The sequence below is a fragment of the Notamacropus eugenii genome, chromosome 2 (genome assembly GCF_028372415.1).
Source record: "Notamacropus eugenii isolate mMacEug1 chromosome 2, mMacEug1.pri_v2, whole genome shotgun sequence".
Taxonomy (NCBI): domain Eukaryota; kingdom Metazoa; phylum Chordata; class Mammalia; order Diprotodontia; family Macropodidae; genus Notamacropus; species Notamacropus eugenii.
This window is the reverse complement of record NC_092873.1, coordinates 222,723,756-222,745,471: the sequence shown is the minus strand read 5'-3', so window position 1 is coordinate 222,745,471 and position 21,716 is coordinate 222,723,756. Positions and strand designations below refer to the sequence as shown.

The window sequence follows — 21,716 nt, the reverse complement described above, 5'->3', positions numbered from 1 at the left end:
TTCGGTGCCATCTTGACCCTGCACAGGTCATATTTGCCTGCCACCAATTCCCATTGAGTTCTGAGTATTTAAAGGTTGAACATTTAACAGGGTTTCCCCGCCTCCCTTCAAAAAAAAGATGTGATTATGCATACAGATTTCCAGTCAATACTTTACAAGCATATAGGATTGTCTTAATCTGCAGATTAAAATAAAGAGTTGCCTATTTCTTGTAAGATAAAACTCACATTTAATTAATTCTCTTTCCCCAAGTAATATTTAAATTTGAGTCTACTTGGGCTTATTTGCCAAGCCTGTGCATTTTCCCTCACATCATTGTATTTTTCATTCATTTTAGTTTGAAGTGCAGCCATATTCAGAACACCAGTAATCTTTCCCTTCAAAAAATTCTGACTTGTCTTTGCCTGTTGATGGGAAGTGTCTAATTCTTTTTTTAATGGTGTTAAAAGTAACAACCAACCTCTTTCTTCACAGTTGAGGCATCTAAATTAATTGAACCAAGGACCTTGTAAAATTAAGCATAAATTCGAGTTCCATCATTTAAATTGTCCTTTCAATATCTTCAGTGAGTCCTCTTTCATTTAACAAATGCTGATGAACCAGCTGCTGAAGTTTAATGAGTTAACTATCAACTCTGTAATGTCTCCCTCCTCCAGAGTCTCTGGAAAACATTAACATGCTTAAATACTCTTGGAAAAAAAATATTATCTAGTACTTTGTCCTATACTTTGCTGAGTTGGAGACATTCAAATAGCATGTCTGAGGGCAAGAATAACAGTGCAGAGTGTAACCTTGTGATTGCTGCTAAATTCCCAAGATGTAAGTTTGTCATGACTTACACTAAGAAATGTAGTTTGAGAGGAAAGGTCTTTGCTTTTAATGTGGTTTAAATTTGTGCATGTGGAAAAGGCAGAAGTTTCCTATTTATAGCTCTGCCATCTGGCTAGTGGATGTTGGAGTTTTACCTAGAAAAGCTACCCTTTTTTGTAGTATTAAATTAAAAGTAGATGTTAACACCTGGCAATTTTGAGCGTCAGGAGGAATTTGCAACTTCGAATGTGGACTTCTTCTAGGGCTAGAAAAAAAATAGATGAAAGAATGATTACCCAGTAGTTGTTGCAGAAATTCTGACACTTCAGTAGAATGAGACCTTCTATTTTATCTAAGGTAGATTTTGCTCTTGTGTTTTTAGAGTAGATATGATTATAGGAGGGCAAGGGGGATTATAAATTATTTTCATATCTCATAGGCTTACAGAGCTAGAACTGAAAGGGATGGTCTTAAGCGACCATCAGTTCAACTCCTTGATTTTGTAGGCAAGAAGGCCCACAGCTTAAGTGACCTGCCCAAGGTCACACAGGCAATAAGCATTAGAGGAGTGTTTTGAACCCAGACCTTCTGACTTCAGAATGCACACTTTTTCCACCATGCTACATCCTCTGCATTTATAGGGACATACTGAATAGTAAGCTGGTCCAGAAACCAGGAAAAACCTGGGTTCAGGTCTCATCTTTGATATATCCTGACTGTGTGAGTGTCAGGTAACTTCTAAGTAATTCTCTAAAACTCTTAACTTACATTGAAGGTGGTGATCCACATTGGCAAAGGAAGTTTCTTTACAAGTTCCCTATACCAATTAAATCACTGGTTCAGTACTTATGCCCATAGTAGAATTAGCACATAAAACAATTCAAGAAAAGGACATATATGGTGGTGTCTCCTCCTCCACTCATAACCCTCCCCATAAAAAACTTGTTGGGCACCTTTTCTGGCTTTCAGTGACATTTCAGGAGTTTTCTGTGCCTACATGCATTTTCCCAGGTATTGTGTATTTTTATTGTTTTTATTCAGAGACTTGCTAAATCCTGAGGTACAGAGGGAGGAAATGAAGCCAGCAATGTTGAATAGAAGTGCCCAGCCTTGCTGCTACAAAGATTTTACATGCTGCTGGATATGATTTTTAAAGTATTCCCAGAGCAGCATACAGTGGTATCTTACTCTTCTGTCTTCCGTGCAAGACTAACATTGACCAATCTCTGGGGAAGTGACACCAGGCTGCCTCCTTCTTTGGCTGAATGTGAAAAGATAGGGTCAGTTCAGGGTACGCAGGGATTAGGAGGCTAGTTTCAGCAGCTGTGGGAAAAAAAAATAAGAGCATTTCTTTTTTTATCCTATTGTTTATGCAGTACCCTGTCTTTATACTTACTTGGTTTTGGCATCTAGCCACATGTTGCCAGCAGGTAAGCGAAGAATTTTAACAAGTAAAGTCATTATGGGTATTTTATAGTGTTATAATCCATTCAACAAGCATGTCCTAAGTACCTACTGTGTGACTAGCGCTGTCATGCTGTGATAGGTGTTAGGGATACAGAGACCAAAATGAAATAAGCTGCTGCCTTCAAAAAACTTACATTCTGTTGGGGAGAAATAGTATATGTAGCTATGTATACATACAAGCATGCATATATGTATTCTGCTATAACTCATATTTTGAAATGTGAATTTGTTCCAACTCATTTGATACATTAGGGAATTTTGAGCAGAACTCAAATTTTGATCTGACTTCCATTCAGTTTCTTCAGAGAGAAACCAGAAGAGAACTCAGAACACTTCATCTGTTCACAAGAACCCACGAGCTGGAGCCCTCCTAATGTGCCCCGCCCCCCAGTAAACTTCAGGTCTTTGTCAAGGCAAAATGTCATGTTTATTGTATATCTTCTGATGCAGTACTGTATTGTATATTATGTGTGTATGTGTGTATATATATGTATAATATATGTAGTGTAGGTATAATATTAGTGTATTGTATATATATGTACACATATATTATATATTGTATTCACATACTGTATTTGGTATTGTATATTTTCTGATGCTTTGGGAGATGAGAGCTGGTCCAAACTACCACTACTATCACTGCCATCATGCCTTCTGCCGGACCCTTCAGAGTTTTGAGCCTATCTAACTCATGGGAGATTGTACCAGGCCAGGCCATGGGAATGGAGGCGTAGGCTAAGCAGCAGGCCTGGGCTGCGGAGGTTACTATTATTTATTGTAATATTTATGTATTTCTTAACCATTTCACATCTATAAAATAGTGCCACCATTTTTGTTAGGTTCCTCTGTGTGTGTGTATGTGTGTGTGCGTGCGTAAGATAAACTTTTTGAGCTTTTTGTCCCACTTTATTTCGGTTTTTATTTGTGATTTTGCTTCGCACTGTGCTTTTTGGGAATGTATATATTGAGTTACAGCAGAACTGACTGAATATATATATACATATATGATATATATGTATGTATATTTATTCTTATATATAGGTGGCTCAGTGGATAGAGCGCTGAGCCTGGAATCAAAAAGACTACTCTTCATGAGATCAAATCTGATCTCAGACACTTACTAGCTATGTGACCTGGGGGAAGTCACTTAATCCTGTCTGCCTCAGTTTCTTCATCTGTCAAATGAGCTACAGAAGGAAATGGCAAAAACTACTCCAGTGTCTTTGCCAAGAAAACCCCAAATGAGGTCATAAAGAGTAGGACACCAGTGAAAAACAATTGAACAACCACACAAATGTATATTTGTTGGTTTAGGGGAAGTTACTAACAATTTGGAGGAGGGAATCAGGAAAGGCCCCATGTGGAAGGTGGTGTTCTAAAGGAAACCAGAGACTATCAGTCAGAGATTAGGAGGGAGTGAATTCCAGGAACAGGAGGTTTGGCCTGTCCAAAGGTTCATAAATGAAAAATGCGTTTTATCACTCCGATTGGACTTCCATCTCTAGTGCCTGGTATTTGAGGCCTTTGGCTTAGAGAGTATCTGTTGCTTTATTTTTTTAATTTTAATTTTTTGGAAACAATCAGGGTTGAGTGATCTTCCCAGCTAATAAATTTCTGAGGCAGTGTTTGAACTCCAATCTTCTTGACTCTGAGGTTGGTACTCTATCCACTGCACCATCTAGCTGCCCTTTTTCCTTTATTTCTGCAAAGTTTTTGAGGGTATTTGATGAACTGGAGAAAGATATAAATATTCCTAACTAATTTTTTTAAAAAATCATCCCCATCAGGATCAAACATTTAAATGAATACATTATTTATTACTTACTATGTGCAAAATGCTGTGCTAAAAATAAAAAAAAAATAAGGCAATCTCAGCTTTTATGAGGCTCATTCTAATCAGGAGGCAACATACATAGAAGGTTTCAACTACATGTCAGATGGAAAGGTCCTGTGGTTCTTGGGATGCAGTGGCAATGGGGATAGTCATGCCCCTTTAATGGCATTTCCACTGATAAGATCTTTTCAGTTTCTGATGTTGAACCATTTTACAGTGAGGTGACAAGAATTTTATTGTCTGCCCGTTGGTGACACTTGGTGAGCAGTTATTGCTGCTGCTGATGAGGAAGATGGGTCTCTTTTCTACAAGAATTCCTCACTACAAGATGAGGGGCTATGGGGACTGGTCTGGGAATTGGGAGGACACTGCTATTACCAAGGGTCTTAGACTCAGGGTCCTGGGCTGTCTCCATCAGAATCTGAGGGGAGATAGCAGGTAGTGTGGCGGTGTTGATTTCATTTACATAGTCCATGCCGCCTTCTGCCTGTCCCTCAGGGTGTCTTGCTACTTCACCAAAGCTGGTCTGCCTAGGTAAGCCTAAATCCTCTTAATAAAGCATGAAAGAATGGGAACAGGTCTGGTCATAACTTCTTTGGAAAAAGTTGCATATCTACTATATATTCATTTGGTCAAGTTTTAAATACACATAGGCTGAATTCAATATGTACATATAAAACCTTTTTTAAGCATTTGTTTTTCAATAACCTAAACATAAGTGCCCCAAAACAACCATGCACAGGAACGCTAATGTCACAGGTCTCTTGGGTAACTTACCTTTGTCATCCTGACTTGATGAGCACCGAGGAGATTCAATTTCAATTCAGCAATCTGAACAAATAAAGCTATTTCAGCTCAAAGTCTTTTATTGTGTCTCAGTTCCCAGCTGTTTAAAACCACAAATACTCACCCATGGGGTAGTTGAAGAGAGAGAATTTCCAATGACAATTTTTTTTTCCATAAGATGTAGTAGAAGGCATTTTGACATAGCCCCAAGATGCTAGGATCAGATTTAGATCTGGACCCCTTCCTCCCATATTATGAGAAAAATATTACAGATGAGGAAACTGAGGCACCTAGAGGTTAAGTAAGTTGCTCGAGGTCACATAGATAGTAAGAGGCAGAATTTGGACCTGTAGTCCTTTGTTCCAAAGCTGGGGCTCTTTCTGTTTTACCACATTGCCTCTCTCAGAGTTCAAATACTGGTTCCAATACTTACTAGCTATGAGACCTTAGACTAGCCCCATCATCTGAGTATTTATTTATGTATAAAATGAGGATAATAATAACTGCCCCAAAAGACTGTGAGAAAAGTACCTTCTTACCTTTAAAACACAATATTAATATCAGCTGTTATTGTTGTTTGGACCAGTCTGGCCTCTGTTTAAATCAATAGTGGAAAAAAAAATCATCCTGAAAAAGTTATGATCAGATCATAACTGCTGCCTCATGTCTAGACGCACTCAGTAGAAAAGCACTGCTCAGTTTTTCATGCCTTACTTAGTCCTCGAGATGGGAAGTGGCGTCTGTGGCAGAATCTGGCTCCCATGACTTGAATTGACTATAAATTGCTTCAAGTTTTATTTTTAAAATCGATGTGTTGGTGCCATGTTGGCATTCTTTTACCAGTGAACTCGTTTCTATGTCTCTTGGCTGAACATTCTTCTCCATTAAAGTGTCATAAATTCTTTATTTCTGAATTGTGATGAGATAGAGAAATTAGAACATGTGCTTCAAGTAAGACTCGGTGGGGTGGGGTGGGGGGAATGCATTGCCTGGGTCTTGAGAAAGTCTTTCTGAAAATGTCAGCGCTTTCCTTCCAGCTTCCATGCTGCTCCATTACAGTCACCAAATTTCTGCTGCTCACTTAAGTAGAGCACCTACACATACATGGCCAGGATAGATCTGAATTGAATTGTTTCAGTCAGCAGGCTGAGGGAAAAACTGAGTATCTTCATCCCATGGTTGTATTGAATTCTTGTTTTCTCACCAAGTAATCATGGGTAATGAGGTGTTAAATAAGGAATGGCTTGTTGCTATGAATGAGAACTCAGCTAGAATTTGTACCATTTCTGAATGGGAAGGAATGTGGGGTAGTGGTAGAAAGATAAATTTAATGTCTGAGATTCTCTCTGTTCTCTGTGATACTCCACGGACTCTCTGTAGTGCTTCACATTTATTTCATTCACATGGACTTGAACTACAAGTTGGAATAGGGGCTTTGCTGTTTTCCTATGGTGGTCTGTTAAAATTAAGATCTTCAGCTGGACAAGACAGACTTGAATTTCATTCACCTTTCTTCGCTGGCAAAATAACCTCCAAAATATTGACATATTTGACCCCTTCTCTCTTCATTCTCTACCTTCCATTTCTCTTTTCATTCTTCTAGTTTCTGTTTCTTTCCCTCTTTTTCTGGGGGCCATGGTTCTACCATCACATAAATCCACAGTTTTACCCTTGTGGGTTTGGAATAGTCTGGCTAATCCAGATGATGGAAAAATTAGATGAATTTTGTAGATTCAGACGATTTTTATCCTTCTTTCCTGTCCCCAAGCATTATATTATATTATTTTATTTTTCCAAGTTGTTTCTTATAGAAATATATGTTGTATTTTCTAGTCTGCTGGAACCACTTCCTAGCTGATTTCTTGGAGATCTTTTTGTCCTTTAGAAACTCCTCCTCCCCAAAGATAAAAAGTGCCTTTTTATTTAAAAACAAACAAACAAACAACTTTTCATTGCAAAATGTTATTCAAAGCAACCCTCCGATTCTTCTGGGCCTCCTACAAGCAGGGTGCTTTGCCCTTTGCCAGTGGATAAATTGGAGCAGAGAGTGATTTTGCACTTAGCAACAGAGGATTAGACCTGAGGCTTCTGGGTTTCTTGAGAGCTTGTCTTGATGGTTATAGAGATTAACCAGTAAAATATGCAGTGAATCGCTGCCCAAGGCAGGGAATGACTACCCAAAGTAGAGAACAAACCATGTGAGACTCACTGCAGCATACAGTAGCTTCCATTGGGGAGGATTCTCTGTGAAGATACTATCTCCTTCCTGGTGAGTAAATGATCCTGGGAAATCTTTTCACTCCTATAGATTGTAAGATTGTGTTCCAAGAAAAATGTGTTTACTTGAAAAAAAAATTTATAGCAGATTGACTGGGAGGTTTTCTCACACAGTTCATGAACTTTGCGTAAAATGTGCAAGCTACCATATTATTATTAAGCTCTCCTTCTGTTCTGCCCTGTTTTCAAAATTTCATTGAAACAAATGAGGCAGAAATTTCATTCAGCACAGGATGCCTGTGCTCGTTGAAACTGTCAACACTGCTTTTGTGATGTTGCCTCTGTGGGGTGCTAGCTGTTTGAATGAACAAAACCCTGCATGCCTACTATGTTATATATGTTAAGTGCAGTGAGGGTAGTGATCAATCAACAAACAATGACCACTTTCTGTGTGCCAGGAAATGTACTAGGCCCTATAGATACAAAGACAAAAATGAATAGTCCCTGCCCTCAAGGAGCTTTTTATTCTATTGGATTAACAACATATAGAGAGAAGTATATGCAGATATATATACAAAGCACCTTTAAGGTAATTCTTGGCAGGAAGGAGGCCATGGTAGCTGGGAAAGCTTGGGAAGGTCTTCTTAAAGGAGATGGAGCTTGAGTTCAGCTTTGAAAGAATACCAAAGCTATATGCAACAGTGCCTGAACTTGAAAGAGCTCATAGCCAAAGTGAGGAAATGTGACTTCAGTTTAGTTTATTGCCAGGCATGGTTTTAATGGACATAGAAAAATGAATAAGACCTGTCAGTTCAAGGAACTCATAAGTTCTTCAGTCATTTTCAGTTGTGTCTTACTCTTTGTGACCCCATTTGAAGTTTTGTTGGCAAAGATACTGGAGTAATTTGCTGTATCCTTCTCCAGGTCATTTTACAGATGAGGAAACTGGGGCAAACAGGGTTAAGTGACTTGCTCAGGGTCGAACAGCTAGTAAATGTCTGAGACTGGATTTCAACTCCGGAAGATGAGTCTTCTTGATTCCAGGCTCAGCACTCTATGCATTCTACCACCTAGCTACCCTTTAATAGGTCAGAATATGTATGGAAATAGCTAGAACATACATGCTGTGTAAGAGGTACTAAAAATGTGTTGTGGGACTTTGTGAGGACAGATAATCCATATGATTGGGAAGTGGAGAGAAGCTTTCTTTAAGGAGGAGGTTTTGGGAGGGCCTTGAAACATAACTGGGGCTTATGGGAAAAGGAAGGAAGCCTAAAAGACCTATGGGAATAACAAGTTGTACATAGTAGATTTGCGGCTTCATGTGAAACTTTTTAAAAGTTATCCTATGTTATGGAAATGCTTGTTTTAATCCATAAATTAAAAATAAAATAAATTTTAGAAAAACTTATGAGTTGGCTTAAGGGAAGATAAATCATAGGGAAATTCATAGGCATATTGAGGAAGCAGGAAGTAACCTAATTGACTGGGACATATGGTACATTTGGGGGAATAGAAGGGGATAAGTCCAGAAAGTTGACTTGGATCTAGATTATGCAAGACCAGAGTCCAGAGAGTTGACTTGGATCTAGATTATGCAAGCCAGAGATGCCACACAAAGGCATTTTAACTTTATTGGTGTGATGAAAAAATCACTGAATTTGGAGTCACTGGGCCTAGGTCTGGGGTGTATTGGCATAGACTGAAGGCAGTTCTGGTTCTCTTGGTTAAATAATCTATTTGTAACATGATAGTAGTCCTGCAACATACTCCTAAAGAGGAAGGAAAAGTTCTAAAGTACACTCTGGCCACCGTGCCAGTACCTGATCCTGGCCTGTTTTCACATAGGATCCCATTGTCACCATTATCAAGGGAGCAAATCAGAGCACTGACCCATCTGATTTAAACCCCCTGAGACCCAAGACTGTTCCTCCATAGAGCTACTGGAGCAACCATTTTGATGGAATTGATAAGTCCTTTATTTGAATTAACTGATTGTTTTGCCTACTTGGAGAGACAGGATTTCACAGCTGATGGAAATACAGTTTTCATGAGGGGGATGGAAGGAAGGATAGTGAATCCTCATAATCGTAATAGGAAAAATGTAACAGACAAATTTCCATTAAGTTGGAATATCAGTGACAACTAGGCAATCTTGATTATAGAAGCATATTCACTTCCGCAGCATTTAGATATTTGTAAATTCAGTTTTTATATTTAAGTGGAGGTTCCCAATATTTTCTTCAAGTATGCGCATAAGAGAGAACAAGAGGGAAATAGAATGGGGGAGAGTGAAAGACAGAGAAAAAGATGTGTATGTACAACACAGATTAACAGAACAGGAAGAGAGATAGATGCACAGGAAGAATGGGGAGGCATAGACACAATAGGGTGAAAGAGAGAAGGGGGAGAGACAAGATGAAAACCACAAAAAGTTGCTTGTTTTGCTTGTATCTTTTCTTCAGCCCTCTAACCTCACATAGGACAGTAATGGAATAAAGTATTGAGCTAGCCAGGAAATGAATGAAGATTTTATAGTATGGAATATATATGGCTCAGGGATTTTTTTGTTTGTTGACTCAAGAATAAATGTCAGAGGATGTTCAAAGAAATTACACTAGAAACCTCCTTGAGGGAGTTTAAAAATTTAAAGATGATATTCCCAGTTCTAGGTCTAGTAGTCTAAGACTTAGAAGCTTTGTGGAACTTTGCACATTGAAGAGAAGGATATTTGTTGTCATTTGGCACTCAAGCAATGAGATTATCTGAACTATCCTCAGAGCAACAAATTGTTATTTCTAACAAGATTATGGTGGCACAGTTTAGTTCAGATTTCCTAAGAAGGATTTTAAATAATTTTTTTTAAAGCTAACAAAATGATGACCAGGCTACAGTGCCAGACTAATCATTCATTGTATATTTGTCAAAACATGGTGACCCAAAATATCATTTTAAAAAGCTAACTCTGTGTGCTGGTTGACTAGTTAGCCACCTTCTCCCATTCTGTCTGCCACGGTGGCTGGCAGTCTTATCTTCCGAGTTATTCCTTGCATTAATGGTACTGTTTCAAGAAGGCCCTTTTGAAAATGTGTAAGCTACAATATCAGCATATTTTCTGTTATTCTGTTAACATGGGCTCATTTTTCCAATTAAAAAGCAAGAAACTAGTTCCGTGAAGGAATGAAGACAACAGATTGATAAATAAATTTATATAGAGAATAGGGTAAGTGCAACAAATACATGGATGAATGAATGAATGAATGAATGAATGAATGAATGAATGAATGAATGAATGAATGAAATGCATCAGCAAACAGAAGAAGGAAGAGTGAGAAGCAGGCTGAGGGGGGAGGAGAGAGGCTGGGCACTGCAGAGGAGACCCTAGTTGTAGACCCAGGACCAAATTCCAGTGCTAGGCAAAGTTTGAAAATTGAATGTCCCCTTCCTGAAAAGTGAGTGCCCCTGACATAAACATCCTTGGAAATTGGATCTAGTTCTTTAGATTCTTCACTGTAACCAATACAAATTGACTCATTCTTCACCACCACCCCCCAAAAAAATACGCACACAGTGTAGAATTTTCTGGCATTCAAAATAAATGCATTTATAAAAAGTAATGTCAGCAACTGTCCCTCATTTCACCTTCATGCATGTTGCATTGCTCTGGCCTGAAAAGCTAGCAGGCAGCTTGAGGATGTCCTGGGATGGAAATACCTTCATGTAAATAAAAGGATGTATCAGTCCAATTTTCTTGCTTTGCAGTTTTACTGGGTCTGAGAACTGAAAGTAGGGAGAGAAAGGGAGGACAGAAGAAGAGAAAGAAGTGGTCTTTGGAGCTAAAAATTTGCTGGCAGATACCTGCTTCTTCTGTGGTGTTATTGAGTCTATCCAGAGGGGAAGGAATCAGGGACAGGAAATTGTAAGGAATAAAGAAACATAAGCTCTGAGGGCTGATTACACAATCTGATGATTGATGTAAAAATTGAAAGTGATCCTACAAAATTTAGTTCTTAGAAAAGGAAGTCTGTGAGCCATTGATAGTAAATTAAACTTGTACTACAGAAGCATGCCAATGATTTTTCTGCTTTATTTTTTGTTTTATTTGAATAACTCAAAATGCCAGTTGTACAAGGTCATAGAAACATTCAAAAGTAGTTTTGGGTTTTTTTTCTCAAGTTTTCTTGTTGTAAACATCCATTAGTGGGCATTCTGACCTAGAAAATGCATTCTGGGAAGCCAAATAAGCCATTGCTCTTAACCTACATGATTTAGAGGACAGGCCTGACATGAGCATAGTGATCTGGCTGGATGAATCCAATCACAGTAAAATTCCAGTAGGCCAGACTCCAACTAACTAGAATACTCAATCAATTGAATTTCTCCATCCCTGCGTATGCTTTGTGAGTGGAAGAAACAAATGACCACAAAATAAGTCAGCAGCAGAATTTATTTAATTTAAACAAATGTTTTAATTTGTACTTGATGAAGGAGAGACTGGGATGGGAAGTAGCATAATAGAGTGGGGAAAACACTGAATTTGATGTCCTAGATCCTGTGTTTGAATCCTCCCACTGCGACTTTCTTTCCTGCATGATTTTAGGCAAATTGTCTTTCTACTTTGTCATGTGCAAAATGGGAGGTGGAGGAAGTTAAGACTGGAAAAGTTTTAAATCCTGTGACCCATTAACTTTCTGTATCCCTCTACATCTTCTATGTTCACAGTACTATTTAGCAATTATTCTGATTTGTGGCACTGAGGCATTTATGGATTTTTAGTTATCAGAGAAAGATTAAACATTATGCCATTATATGGCTAGTATGTTTAAAAGTACACTTGATGATGATGTCAAAGCTGTATCTATTCACACCTGACTCTTTCCTCTTTTTCTGAAACCAATAGAGAAGCAGGTTGTCACTTAATTAACCAGCTAGGGATTATAGTTTATATTTTGGCCACCAGCCAGTGGTGGCCAGACTGCCAGCTGGTGGAGAAGAAGGCATTCCATGTTTATATGGTCTTTCCCAATAGATGCATTATATCCTACTCTTACAAAGGAGACTCAGACTACACAGGAGAAGTCTACACCAGTTGCCCACTGCCCTAACCTCTTCCACGGTGGGAGACTCTGGCCCTAGGCTCTTATATAGATCTAGGAATATATTTCATAATGACCTTTTTAAAAGGATTTTCTAATTAGAATACAGGCATTATAATACAGTGGAAAGAGTGCTAGGATCTGGATTTGAGTCCCTGACCTGCCTCCTCCTTCCCTTGTGATCTGGGACAAGAAACTTTGTCTTTGGAGGATTTCATTGCCTCATCTGTAAAAGGTGGAGGAAGGACTGAATGACCAAGTCCCCTTTCAATTTTATGTCTGTGATCCCGTGATCCCCAACCTACCTAACTCTCCCTCCAAAAAAAAAGGCCCAGACTATCACACTCTGTAATTATTCTGTAAAATTAAAGTTTTATTGTACCACCTGAAATGTTTGTAATTGAAGTTCTCTGCATTTATAGGTATTGTCTGAATTTTGTTGCCCTCTGCTTACTTTTTAAATTTGAATTTTTTTCTGGCAGTAGTCTTCTCATTTTATTTTAAAATTTTATTTATTTTTAATTTATGGAATAAAACAAATATTTCCATGACATAGTATAATAAAATCATTACATATGAAACTGTGAATCTATTTTGACATCTAGAATGAATTTATATATACATGTATGTTAAATACATACATACATATATATACACACACATACACATACATATTTGAATCTGATGACAATAGTCTTTTTATAAGGTTAACCAGGAGAATAAGGTTTTTTTTAGCCTGAAAATAAAAATAATATTTCCAAATATAGTCAGCTTACAATTTTATTAGGGACTGCCTACTAGCTGATGAGCTCCATGAGGGCAAGGACGATCTCTTAACACAAGTTGACATCTCCCTTTCTAGCGATCACAGGATTCTGTACACAATTAGTGTTTAAATTATTGGATTACTGAATGTGTTGACTTTATAGGTGGAGGCCAGAATTGTTGGCTAGGAAGCTCTAGTGTTGGCTGCTTAATAATGACACTGTTCAAATATATTTGGATATTATCTACACTTTTTAGCTTTCCTATTGCAATGTCACACATAGATGGGATGTTTCCTAACTTTATTAGCATCAGTCTCAACCCTGCCCCTAACTATGTTTAGGGTGACAACCTTTGTTGTTTTTGTGGTTAAGTTGTTTCACTCATATCTGACTCTTTGCTATCCCATTTGGGGTTTTCTTGGCAAAGAGACTGGAGTGGTTTCCCATTTCTTTCTCCAGCTCATTGTACAGATGAGGAAACTGAGGCAAACAGGGTTAAGTGACTTCTCCAGAGTCACAGAGCCAGTAAGTGTCTGAGGCCAGATGTGAACTCACAAATATGAGTCTTCTTGACTCCAGGTCTAGTGTTCTATCCACTAAGCCACCTAGCCGCTAGGATGATCTTTTAGCCTTTGCTAAGCTACCAGCTGCTGTTTTGACAAGCAACAAAATCCTGTTGAATACCTCTGGTCTAAGACTTTTGCTTCTCCTCATCTTCCTCTTCCTCATCCCTTGACCATTTCTTTGTTTATTATCATGATCTTTGCTCCTCAGACTTTATGAAACTTATATCAGTAAGTTTGGAAACTCATTAGCAGCTGTGGCAAATAATCAGCAAATATGGAATGTTAAAGCAAATGCTTGAAGGCAGTATTTTAACAATCATAGATTTTTTTGATTGAAGTTGGCCTTATGCCATGTTACAATTTTTTAGGCTATTCACAATTCACAATGTGTCTCAGTCTGAATCCTGACTGAAAGGGCAAGAAATAGGGTGAAATATACCTAACATATACATACACACACACACACACACACACACACACACACACAGAGGATGGGAGGGAGAGAGAGAGAAAGAGAGCACAGAAAGGGATCTTTGAAGGTACTGAGTCTACCCATTTTCATTTTATAGATGAGGAAATTGAAATTAAGTGACTTACCCAAGATCCCATAGCTAGTAAGTGTCTAAGGCAGAATTTGAACTTAGTCCTTTCTAATTCTAGCATTTTATCCCCCTAGCAGGTTGGGGTCCTATATAGTCTATAGATTTAATGACTAAGGGAAATTATGTTAAAGATAAAGGACCATGCTTAATAATTAAGAATAGAACCAGGCCTTGATCTGAAGAACAAAAGAGGGATTTGGTACCAGCTGGCAATATAAAGAGCAGTCAGTTGATCAACAAGCATTTCTTAGCGGCACATTACCTACCACTGTCCTAAGTGCTGGAGAAGATACAAAGAGAATAATGGTATAGTCTTTGCTTTGAAAGAACTCATATTAATTCACAGGGAAACAACATCTCAGTATACGCAAAATGAGATCATATGGCAATTGAGACCACCAGCAGGTGGAATCAGGGAAGGCTTCGTGTAGAACAACACTGTGCTTGAGCTAATTCTTGAAGGAAGTAAGGGATTCTTTAAGATGGAGGTGAGGAGGGAGTGCATTCTAGGCACGAGAACTGGCCAGGATAAAGACACAGAGATAGGAAATGGATGTTTGAGGAATGAGAAAGCTAGTTTGTCTGAACCATAAAAAGGAAGATGGTGAGTGTGGTATAATGAGTCTAGAAAATTAGGTTGGGACCAAGTGGTGAAAAGGGTCACAAGAGCCAAACAGAAGATGTTATCTTTTATGTCACCTGCAGTGTGCTCTCTATCAGAGGCAAAAGAGAGTCTTTGGAATTTATTTAGCTGGAGAGTGATGTAGTTCTGTGACTAAGGAAAATCACATTTGCAGTTACATGAATGATGGATTAGCATAGGGGAGAGACTTGAGGCAAGGGGAACCAATTAGTAGGCCATTGTAGTAGCCCAGGCAAGAGGTGATGAAATTGTGAACACCGTGTTGTGAACCTAGCAGACTGGAAGGATGGGCGATGCTTTGGCAGACATAGCGCATTTTGGCAGAGGAATGGGTTTAGGGGATGGGTTTGGTTTTAGACACACTGAGTTTGAGATGTCCACAGGACATGGATTTTTTTTTCTGGCACAAGGTTAGACCCTTTTAATGTGTTCTAAGACAAGCAGCTGAAGCAGAAACTATGAGAAAACATTTGCCTTTTTTTCTTTATCATCAAAAAAAAAGGATAAAAATAAACAAAAAAAACCCTATAAATATTTGGGGGAGGGTGGTTTTATACATGTGATATAACATTATAAACTCAAGATAGCTCATGGATAAAAAGGTGAACTCCTATATTCATCACCTGTCTCTTCAAAAAGTTTACATGGAACATCCGTCTAGTCAAAACCAACATGCTCTCTCCATTGAAATGTATATCCAGTTTTTTCCAAGAAGACTCTGGCATGCATATTTGGTCGTGGGATATCCTTAGAAGGCTCTGTCAATGACCAGATGACAGGATAACCCTCCAGAATCTATTATAATTGTAGGGGGGAGAAGTTATTCAAATTTTTTTTCTTTGTGGCTTGTTATTTCTACCTTCTCCTTCACTTCTCCTCCATCTGCTCAGAAAGTACTCTGAACTCCAAAGGTCCTCAGCCTGTGCCACCAAAGTCCCCTTGGCCTCCTCTACTGTCTCCTTAGCTACTAGTGTCTATCACTGGGCTTGGCCCAGTCCAGAATCACTCAATTTCCATTGATCTCCCCATCTTCCAATGGTTGCTTTCATAGCTTCAGAATCTTTTTCTGAGTAGAAGCCCACAAAACCAAACCCTTTAGACAACCCTTTCTCCTTTTCTGTGAATATCCTAGCATTAACTAAGCTGGAAAATGAATCTTTCAACATTTCATCTGTTGTGTCTTCTTATAGATCTTTGATGAACAAAATGTTGTAGGACTGGTTCCTTGGTGCCAGTTGTCTTCTGGCTCTTGAGCTCTAGCCTGATTAACCTGCTTTCAATTTCTGCCTTGGTAAGAATTTGAGTTTCCTTTGCTGCTTCTGCAGAGATCAGTTCAATGAACGTGCACCCTCCTTTAGGTCAGCCATAGTTGTTCTGGAGCAAGCTGATGGACATCACCTTCTCAAACCCCTGTTGCAGATTTTCTTCAGGGGTACTGCTGACAAAGTTATTTGGCACCACTGTCTGTGAGTCTGCTGGCTTGCTATTATATTTCCATTCCAGGAATTTTTCGTCCCACTTCTCAAACCCTCTCATCTTTTATTTTTTTCTTCAGAATGAGTGCCCAACCGCCAATCTCAGTTTCCTGTTTCTCTTCCAGGGCTTTTTCCGCATCTGCTTCTGTCTTAAATTCAACACAGGTGATTCCTTTGAGCATCCCATCCTTGGTGCAGGTGAATCTAGCCTCAATCGCATCTTCAAATGCTTCCTCAGTTTCCTCCTGAGTTATTTTATAAGGTAGATTCTTGATGAGCATCCTTACATCTCAATCTTTTCTTTGACCTTTTCTAGTTTCATTTTAAAGTCAAAAACTTTGGAGCCATTGAGTTCCAAAGTCTTTTCCACATCTTCAGCTGGTTTAAATTCTGTATAGCCAAACTTCCTGGTGGCACCAATTTGGATGTCCCCAACTGTAAGGTCCTTTTTAAAATTTAATTTTTTTTTTTTTGGAAAGAAGTCCATGATGCCAGTTTTTAGCTCAGAACTGGCTCTATTAAAGTTTATATTACCAGTGAAAAGATTGGTATTTGTAGGTACTTCAGGTTCCAATTTCTGTTTCTTGACTTTTTTGCCCATTTCTTTTTTCCTCTTTCCTCACATTTATTGGATGGGTGCTTTCTTATCTTCCTCCTCATCTTCATCTTTGTCCTCCTCCTCCAATTTCTTGACTTTTCCAGCTTTCACAGAAACAGCCTTCCTTTGGGCAGGTATGGTACCCAGAGCTGCTTCTTCATTCTCATCACCATCATCTTTCACCCCATCCTCTTTCTCTTCATCCCCAGAGTCTTATTTGGCTAGAGATGCTTCCATTATTGTGACTTTTGGTGGTTCAGATTCTTCACCCTCCTCATCTTCACTGTCTTCTTCAGATTCACTGCCCCCTTTTTTTGCCCATTTGGCCAGGGATAGGGGGGCTGCTGCTTCAGCTGGAGTATCTGGTGTAGTGACAGCTTTGGCTAGAATCATCACTTTCTTGGCAGGGGCCACAGCTGCCTTCTTACCAGGAGTCATGACTACTTTCTTGACAGATGTGGTGGCAAAAATGGCTTTTTTGGCTGGTAACATCTATCTACTAGTGTGGATGAAAATGGAGAAAAAATATAGGATTATAATTGAGGGGATAATGGTCTCATGAGGGTTTTATAAGGATGGAGGAAACATGAGTTTGTCTGTCCAGCCAGAAAGGGACCAGTACTTAGATTAAAGAAAGAGTGAGTGCGATTAAGGTATAATCTACTGGAGAAGAAAGGAAGGGATGGGATCAAGAGCACAGGTAAAGGGGTTGGTCTTGGCCAAGAAAAGGTCACTTCATTGTCAATCAGTAAGCATGTATCAAGTACCTTTTATGTGCAAGGCACCTTGCTAAATGGAGATACAAAAAGAGGCAAAAGACAATCCCCACCCTCAAGGAGCTTATAGTCTAATAGGGGAAGACAATAAGAAAGGAAATATTTACAAACAAACTATAAATTGACTGATTGACTTTTGGGAGGTTTGTGTGTGTTCGTCCTTTGTTGCCGAAGATCATGCCATCATAGAAATAATGACATGACTTGCACTTGACTTTGTTTTGAGTGAGGGAGGGTTGTACAGGTCACTAGCCTCACTTCTCCTCCAGAGCCATCTGGATCCAGTGACTAGATATTCACCAGAATGACTGGAGATGACCCAAGATGAGGCAGTTGGGGTTAAGTGACTTGCCCAAGGTCACGCAGCTAGTGAGTGTCAAGTGTCTGAGGTGAGATTTGGAACTCAGGTCCTCCTGACTCCTGCAGTGGTGCTCTATCCACTGTACCACCTAACTACCCCCTGGGAGGTTTGAGGAGAGAAGAGAAGGTGTAAAATGTTTTCTGTGGACAGTGTAATAATGAATCAGTTAGGAACTAGTTAAAACCTTGCAGAAATGAGGACCTAATTGAAGAATGGTATAACATCAATGCACCATAGTTGCTAAGGGAAACAGAGGAAAAGCAAATATTTTCCTGAAGGTTAAACCTCCCATCATATTCTTTTTCAGAAGATACATCTGTAGAGTCATTGCATAATTATTTGGGAAAGTAGGGTATTAACTTGAACAAAACTCTAAAATGGCAGTGTTTCTAGAGTAAGGGAATAAACACATCTCATTTTTGTCTATCTTTGTAGCATCTGAAAACTCCCAAGTGCAAGATAAGAAGGCTCCTGCACCTGGCCGCCCCACCTCTGCTGCTTTAGGACAAAATCGCAATGTTCCAGGCAACAAACCAGGTGAGCCAATCCAGAGTTTGATGCCAGAATTCCATAGAGTATCCCACAGACCTAGGAGCTGGGCAGGAAGATAAAAGCTGAACTGGGGAGCATATGAGTCCATGGAAATAAATGCAAATGTCTCCCCGTGGATTAAAAAAAATCAACTTCCCAAAGACAGGATGGGGAGGGTGTTTTCTAGACCACCATTTCACAAGAAAAAAAGATCCACAGTCTACAGATCCACAGCTCAGCAGTCAGTAATCTTCATATGGATAAAAAATAAGAAATGATAATCACAATACAATGCTGACTTTGGCTGCAGTGAGAAGCAGTGTTCAAAATAGAGCAGGTGAAGACCCTATTATAATCTGCCATGTCCAGTTCTGGATACCACCACATTTTAGGAAGGACATTCATGACCTTGAGAGTGTCTGTCAAGATTATGAGATCTTAGCACTATCTACGTGAGGATCACCGGATGTTTAGCCTAAAGAAGAGATAATTTGGGGGAACTCGACTGATGTCAGCTAGTTGTTGGGAGACTATCATAGAAGAGAGCTTAGATTTGTTCTGCTTATCGCCTAGAAGCAGAACGAGGACCAATGAGCAGGAACTACTAAGAGACAGATCTTGGTTTAATGTAAAGAAAAACTTTCTAAACATTAGATCTATCAAAAGTAGAATTGCTGCTTTGTGGATAGTGGGTTCCCCCTCATTAGAGACTATCACTAGTAGACTGGTTGACTACTTGTTGGATATGTTAGAAAAGGGTTTCTTACACAGATACAAGTTGGGCTAACTGACCTCTGAGATCTCTTCCAATTCTTGAAATTTTCTCCCCCTCAAGCATCATTCTCCAAACTTCTAAAATGGGTCACTCCATAAGTAAAAACTTTTGAGGATATAATCCCATGTGTGTATATCTGCTTATTTTTAAATTATGCATATGTATTACCAAACTAATAACCAAAATAGTCACTGAAATATGAGGTAAAGGTGAAATAACATTTTGAAAGTATTTTTTAATTCATTAATAGTATTTTTTTCTCACTGAAAATATAATTAATGAAATGTTAAATGGCAAAAATTATCAAATTATATTTAAAATATAAATAATAAAATGAAATTTTAATGAAAGCAATATGAATGGATATATTGATTTAACACTTTTATCATACTGTGATTTGAAGATCTGCTTGTGACTTCAGTTTATTTCAATACTTGGTTTGAATGGTTGTCATTTCTGGGAAGATAACTCACAAAGATAAAAATATATATGCATATATGTATGTATGTGTATGCATGTATGTATATTTGTTGTTCAGTTGTATCCAGCTCTTCATAATCCCATTTGGGATTTTCTTAGCAGAGATACTGGACTGGTTTGCCATTTTCTTCTCCCACTCATTTGACAAATGAGGAATCTGAGGCAAACAGGGTCAAGTGATTTACCCAAGGTCACACATCTAGTAAGTGTCTGAGGCTGCATTTGCACTCACAAAGATCATTCTTCCTTACTACGGCCCGGTTCTCTATCCACTGGGCCATAAATACAAATGGAGGAAGTGCATAATTGCTGTGCTTGCTAAATGATGATCTTCATTTTCAATTCCATCTAGTAATTAGGCGAAGATCTTTATTGAAATCCAACTAGTAAATTTCTCTTTTCTTCAATGTCAATCTGTTGTTCTTACAAACTATTCACAGATTTCTGTATATTTTTAACAAATAGATCAAAGAAGATAGCATATGTAAAGCATTTAACAAACCTTAAAGTGCTATGTAAATGCTAGCTGTCATTATTGTTAATAATAATAACAATAATAAATAGACTCAAAACCCTCTGAAACTCTTTATTTGGAAGATTTTTAAGCAGGGTAGAAAATTCTGTTTTTAGGGTTTCTTTTTAAGTGTGAAGATAGGAGAGTTGTTATAAGTGACACAGTTATATTATTTCTAGCAACCCAAAAAGAAGAGAATAAGTTTCCAAGAGGAAAGGGTGATCGATAGTGTCACATACTACAGAGCAACAAAGAAAAATGAAGATTGATTGAATTTGAAAAATGAAATTGGAAAATGAAGAATTGATTGAATCGATTAATTGAAGTTCAACTTCTCTGACAAATAAGGCACCAACTGGTAACTTGAAAAAGGATAGTTTTAGCCAAGTACAGAATCAAAGATAACAAATATAACAAGAACAGAGGAAACTAGAAAGCTCTTGATGGCACCCTAGGGAAATTCTGAAGATGTAGATCACAATCCGTCCATGTCTATTCATCCTGTGTGGCTTACTCTGTCCCACCAAATCTGAACAGAGAAGAGGGACAGGCTCTTACTCACTAGACACTGCTCCAGAGATCACATCACCCTTTCCTAATGAGGTAATGTGGGGTACAAAGTGTGATTACCCTGGGGAGAGGAAAGAGGATTTTCCTTTGTGGGGATCCAGATCATAATTAGTTTATAAACATCTTAAGGTGCTCAGCCTTAGTGTCAAAAGGGAGATGTTCAGACCTTTCATGCCTACAACCACAAACAGAGTATGGGAGGGAGAAAGTTGTTACAGTAAGGGGCAAATGGAGATAGCAGAATTCAGTTGGTGACAAAAGAGTAATATTCCTATTTTCTGATAGTTTAACCCTTGAAGTCATGCCACAGCCCCCTTCAGGTCATTCATATTGGGGGTTTTCAGGCTCCCACTTCAGATATCATGACCAGAAACCACTATAGTTATTTCTCCCTCCCACTCAATTGAATTTTTCTTAATTAGTCCTTATAGTATTTTCACATAATGAATTGCAAATCAGATTTGAGGATGAATTTCATGCTGCTTGCCCCACTTGGTAGTGTTTGTCTTAGACAGTGGTCGCACTTAAGGCCAAAATTGCTACTTTTGGCTCTGCCCTCACCCCCAATGTTCTGTTGAAAGCAACATAACAGTAGATTTAGCTATAGCTGATAAATGGCTGTAGCCCTCAATATGAAATGGATACAACTTATTTTTATTTATGTTACTTTGCTCAATATTTAATTAATGTCCATCTATTTTATGACCTTTTCAGAAATCATTTTTAAACATTTTTACATTTAGTAAATTGTAAGGAAAATTACACCCTCCCCTTCCCTTGATGCATAATAATAGTGTAATTTCACTAAGATTTCATTTGTGTCCAGCACTTGAAGTGTTAGGAGCCTG

At 38.5% G+C, this 21,716-nt stretch overlaps 2 protein-coding genes, 1 long non-coding RNA gene and 1 pseudogene across 7 annotated transcripts in view; 2 read left to right on the top strand and 2 right to left on the bottom strand.

The window, feature by feature from the left end:
• The window catches only part of MAP7 (microtubule associated protein 7), a 229,222-nt gene that overhangs the window by 131,161 nt on the left and 76,345 nt on the right, over nucleotides 1-21,716 (top strand). For all 5 annotated transcript variants that reach the window (XM_072637682.1, XM_072637681.1, XM_072637678.1 and 2 more), the window contains exon 2: nucleotides 18,434-18,535. In XM_072637682.1, coding sequence (XP_072493783.1) covers nucleotides 18,434-18,535 — 102 coding nt within the window. The remainder of the gene's footprint in view (nucleotides 1-18,433; nucleotides 18,536-21,716) is intronic.
• MAP3K5 (mitogen-activated protein kinase kinase kinase 5) overlaps nucleotides 1-21,716 on the top strand; it is a 452,961-nt gene that overhangs the window by 423,320 nt on the left and 7,925 nt on the right. Inside the window, exons 31-32 of the mRNA XM_072637677.1 lie at nucleotides 16,389-16,525; nucleotides 18,434-18,535. The gene's annotated coding sequence lies outside the window, so the exon portion shown is untranslated. The remainder of the gene's footprint in view (nucleotides 1-16,388; nucleotides 16,526-18,433; nucleotides 18,536-21,716) is intronic.
• On the bottom strand, nucleotides 1,639-5,764 carry LOC140522353 (uncharacterized). Its single transcript, XR_011973307.1, has 3 exons — nucleotides 5,437-5,764; nucleotides 4,889-4,942; nucleotides 1,639-2,133 (listed from the first exon to the last, which is right to left on the bottom strand). It is a non-coding gene; the product is annotated as an uncharacterized lncRNA (long non-coding RNA).
• LOC140522350 (nucleolin pseudogene) lies at nucleotides 15,454-17,781 on the bottom strand (annotated as a pseudogene).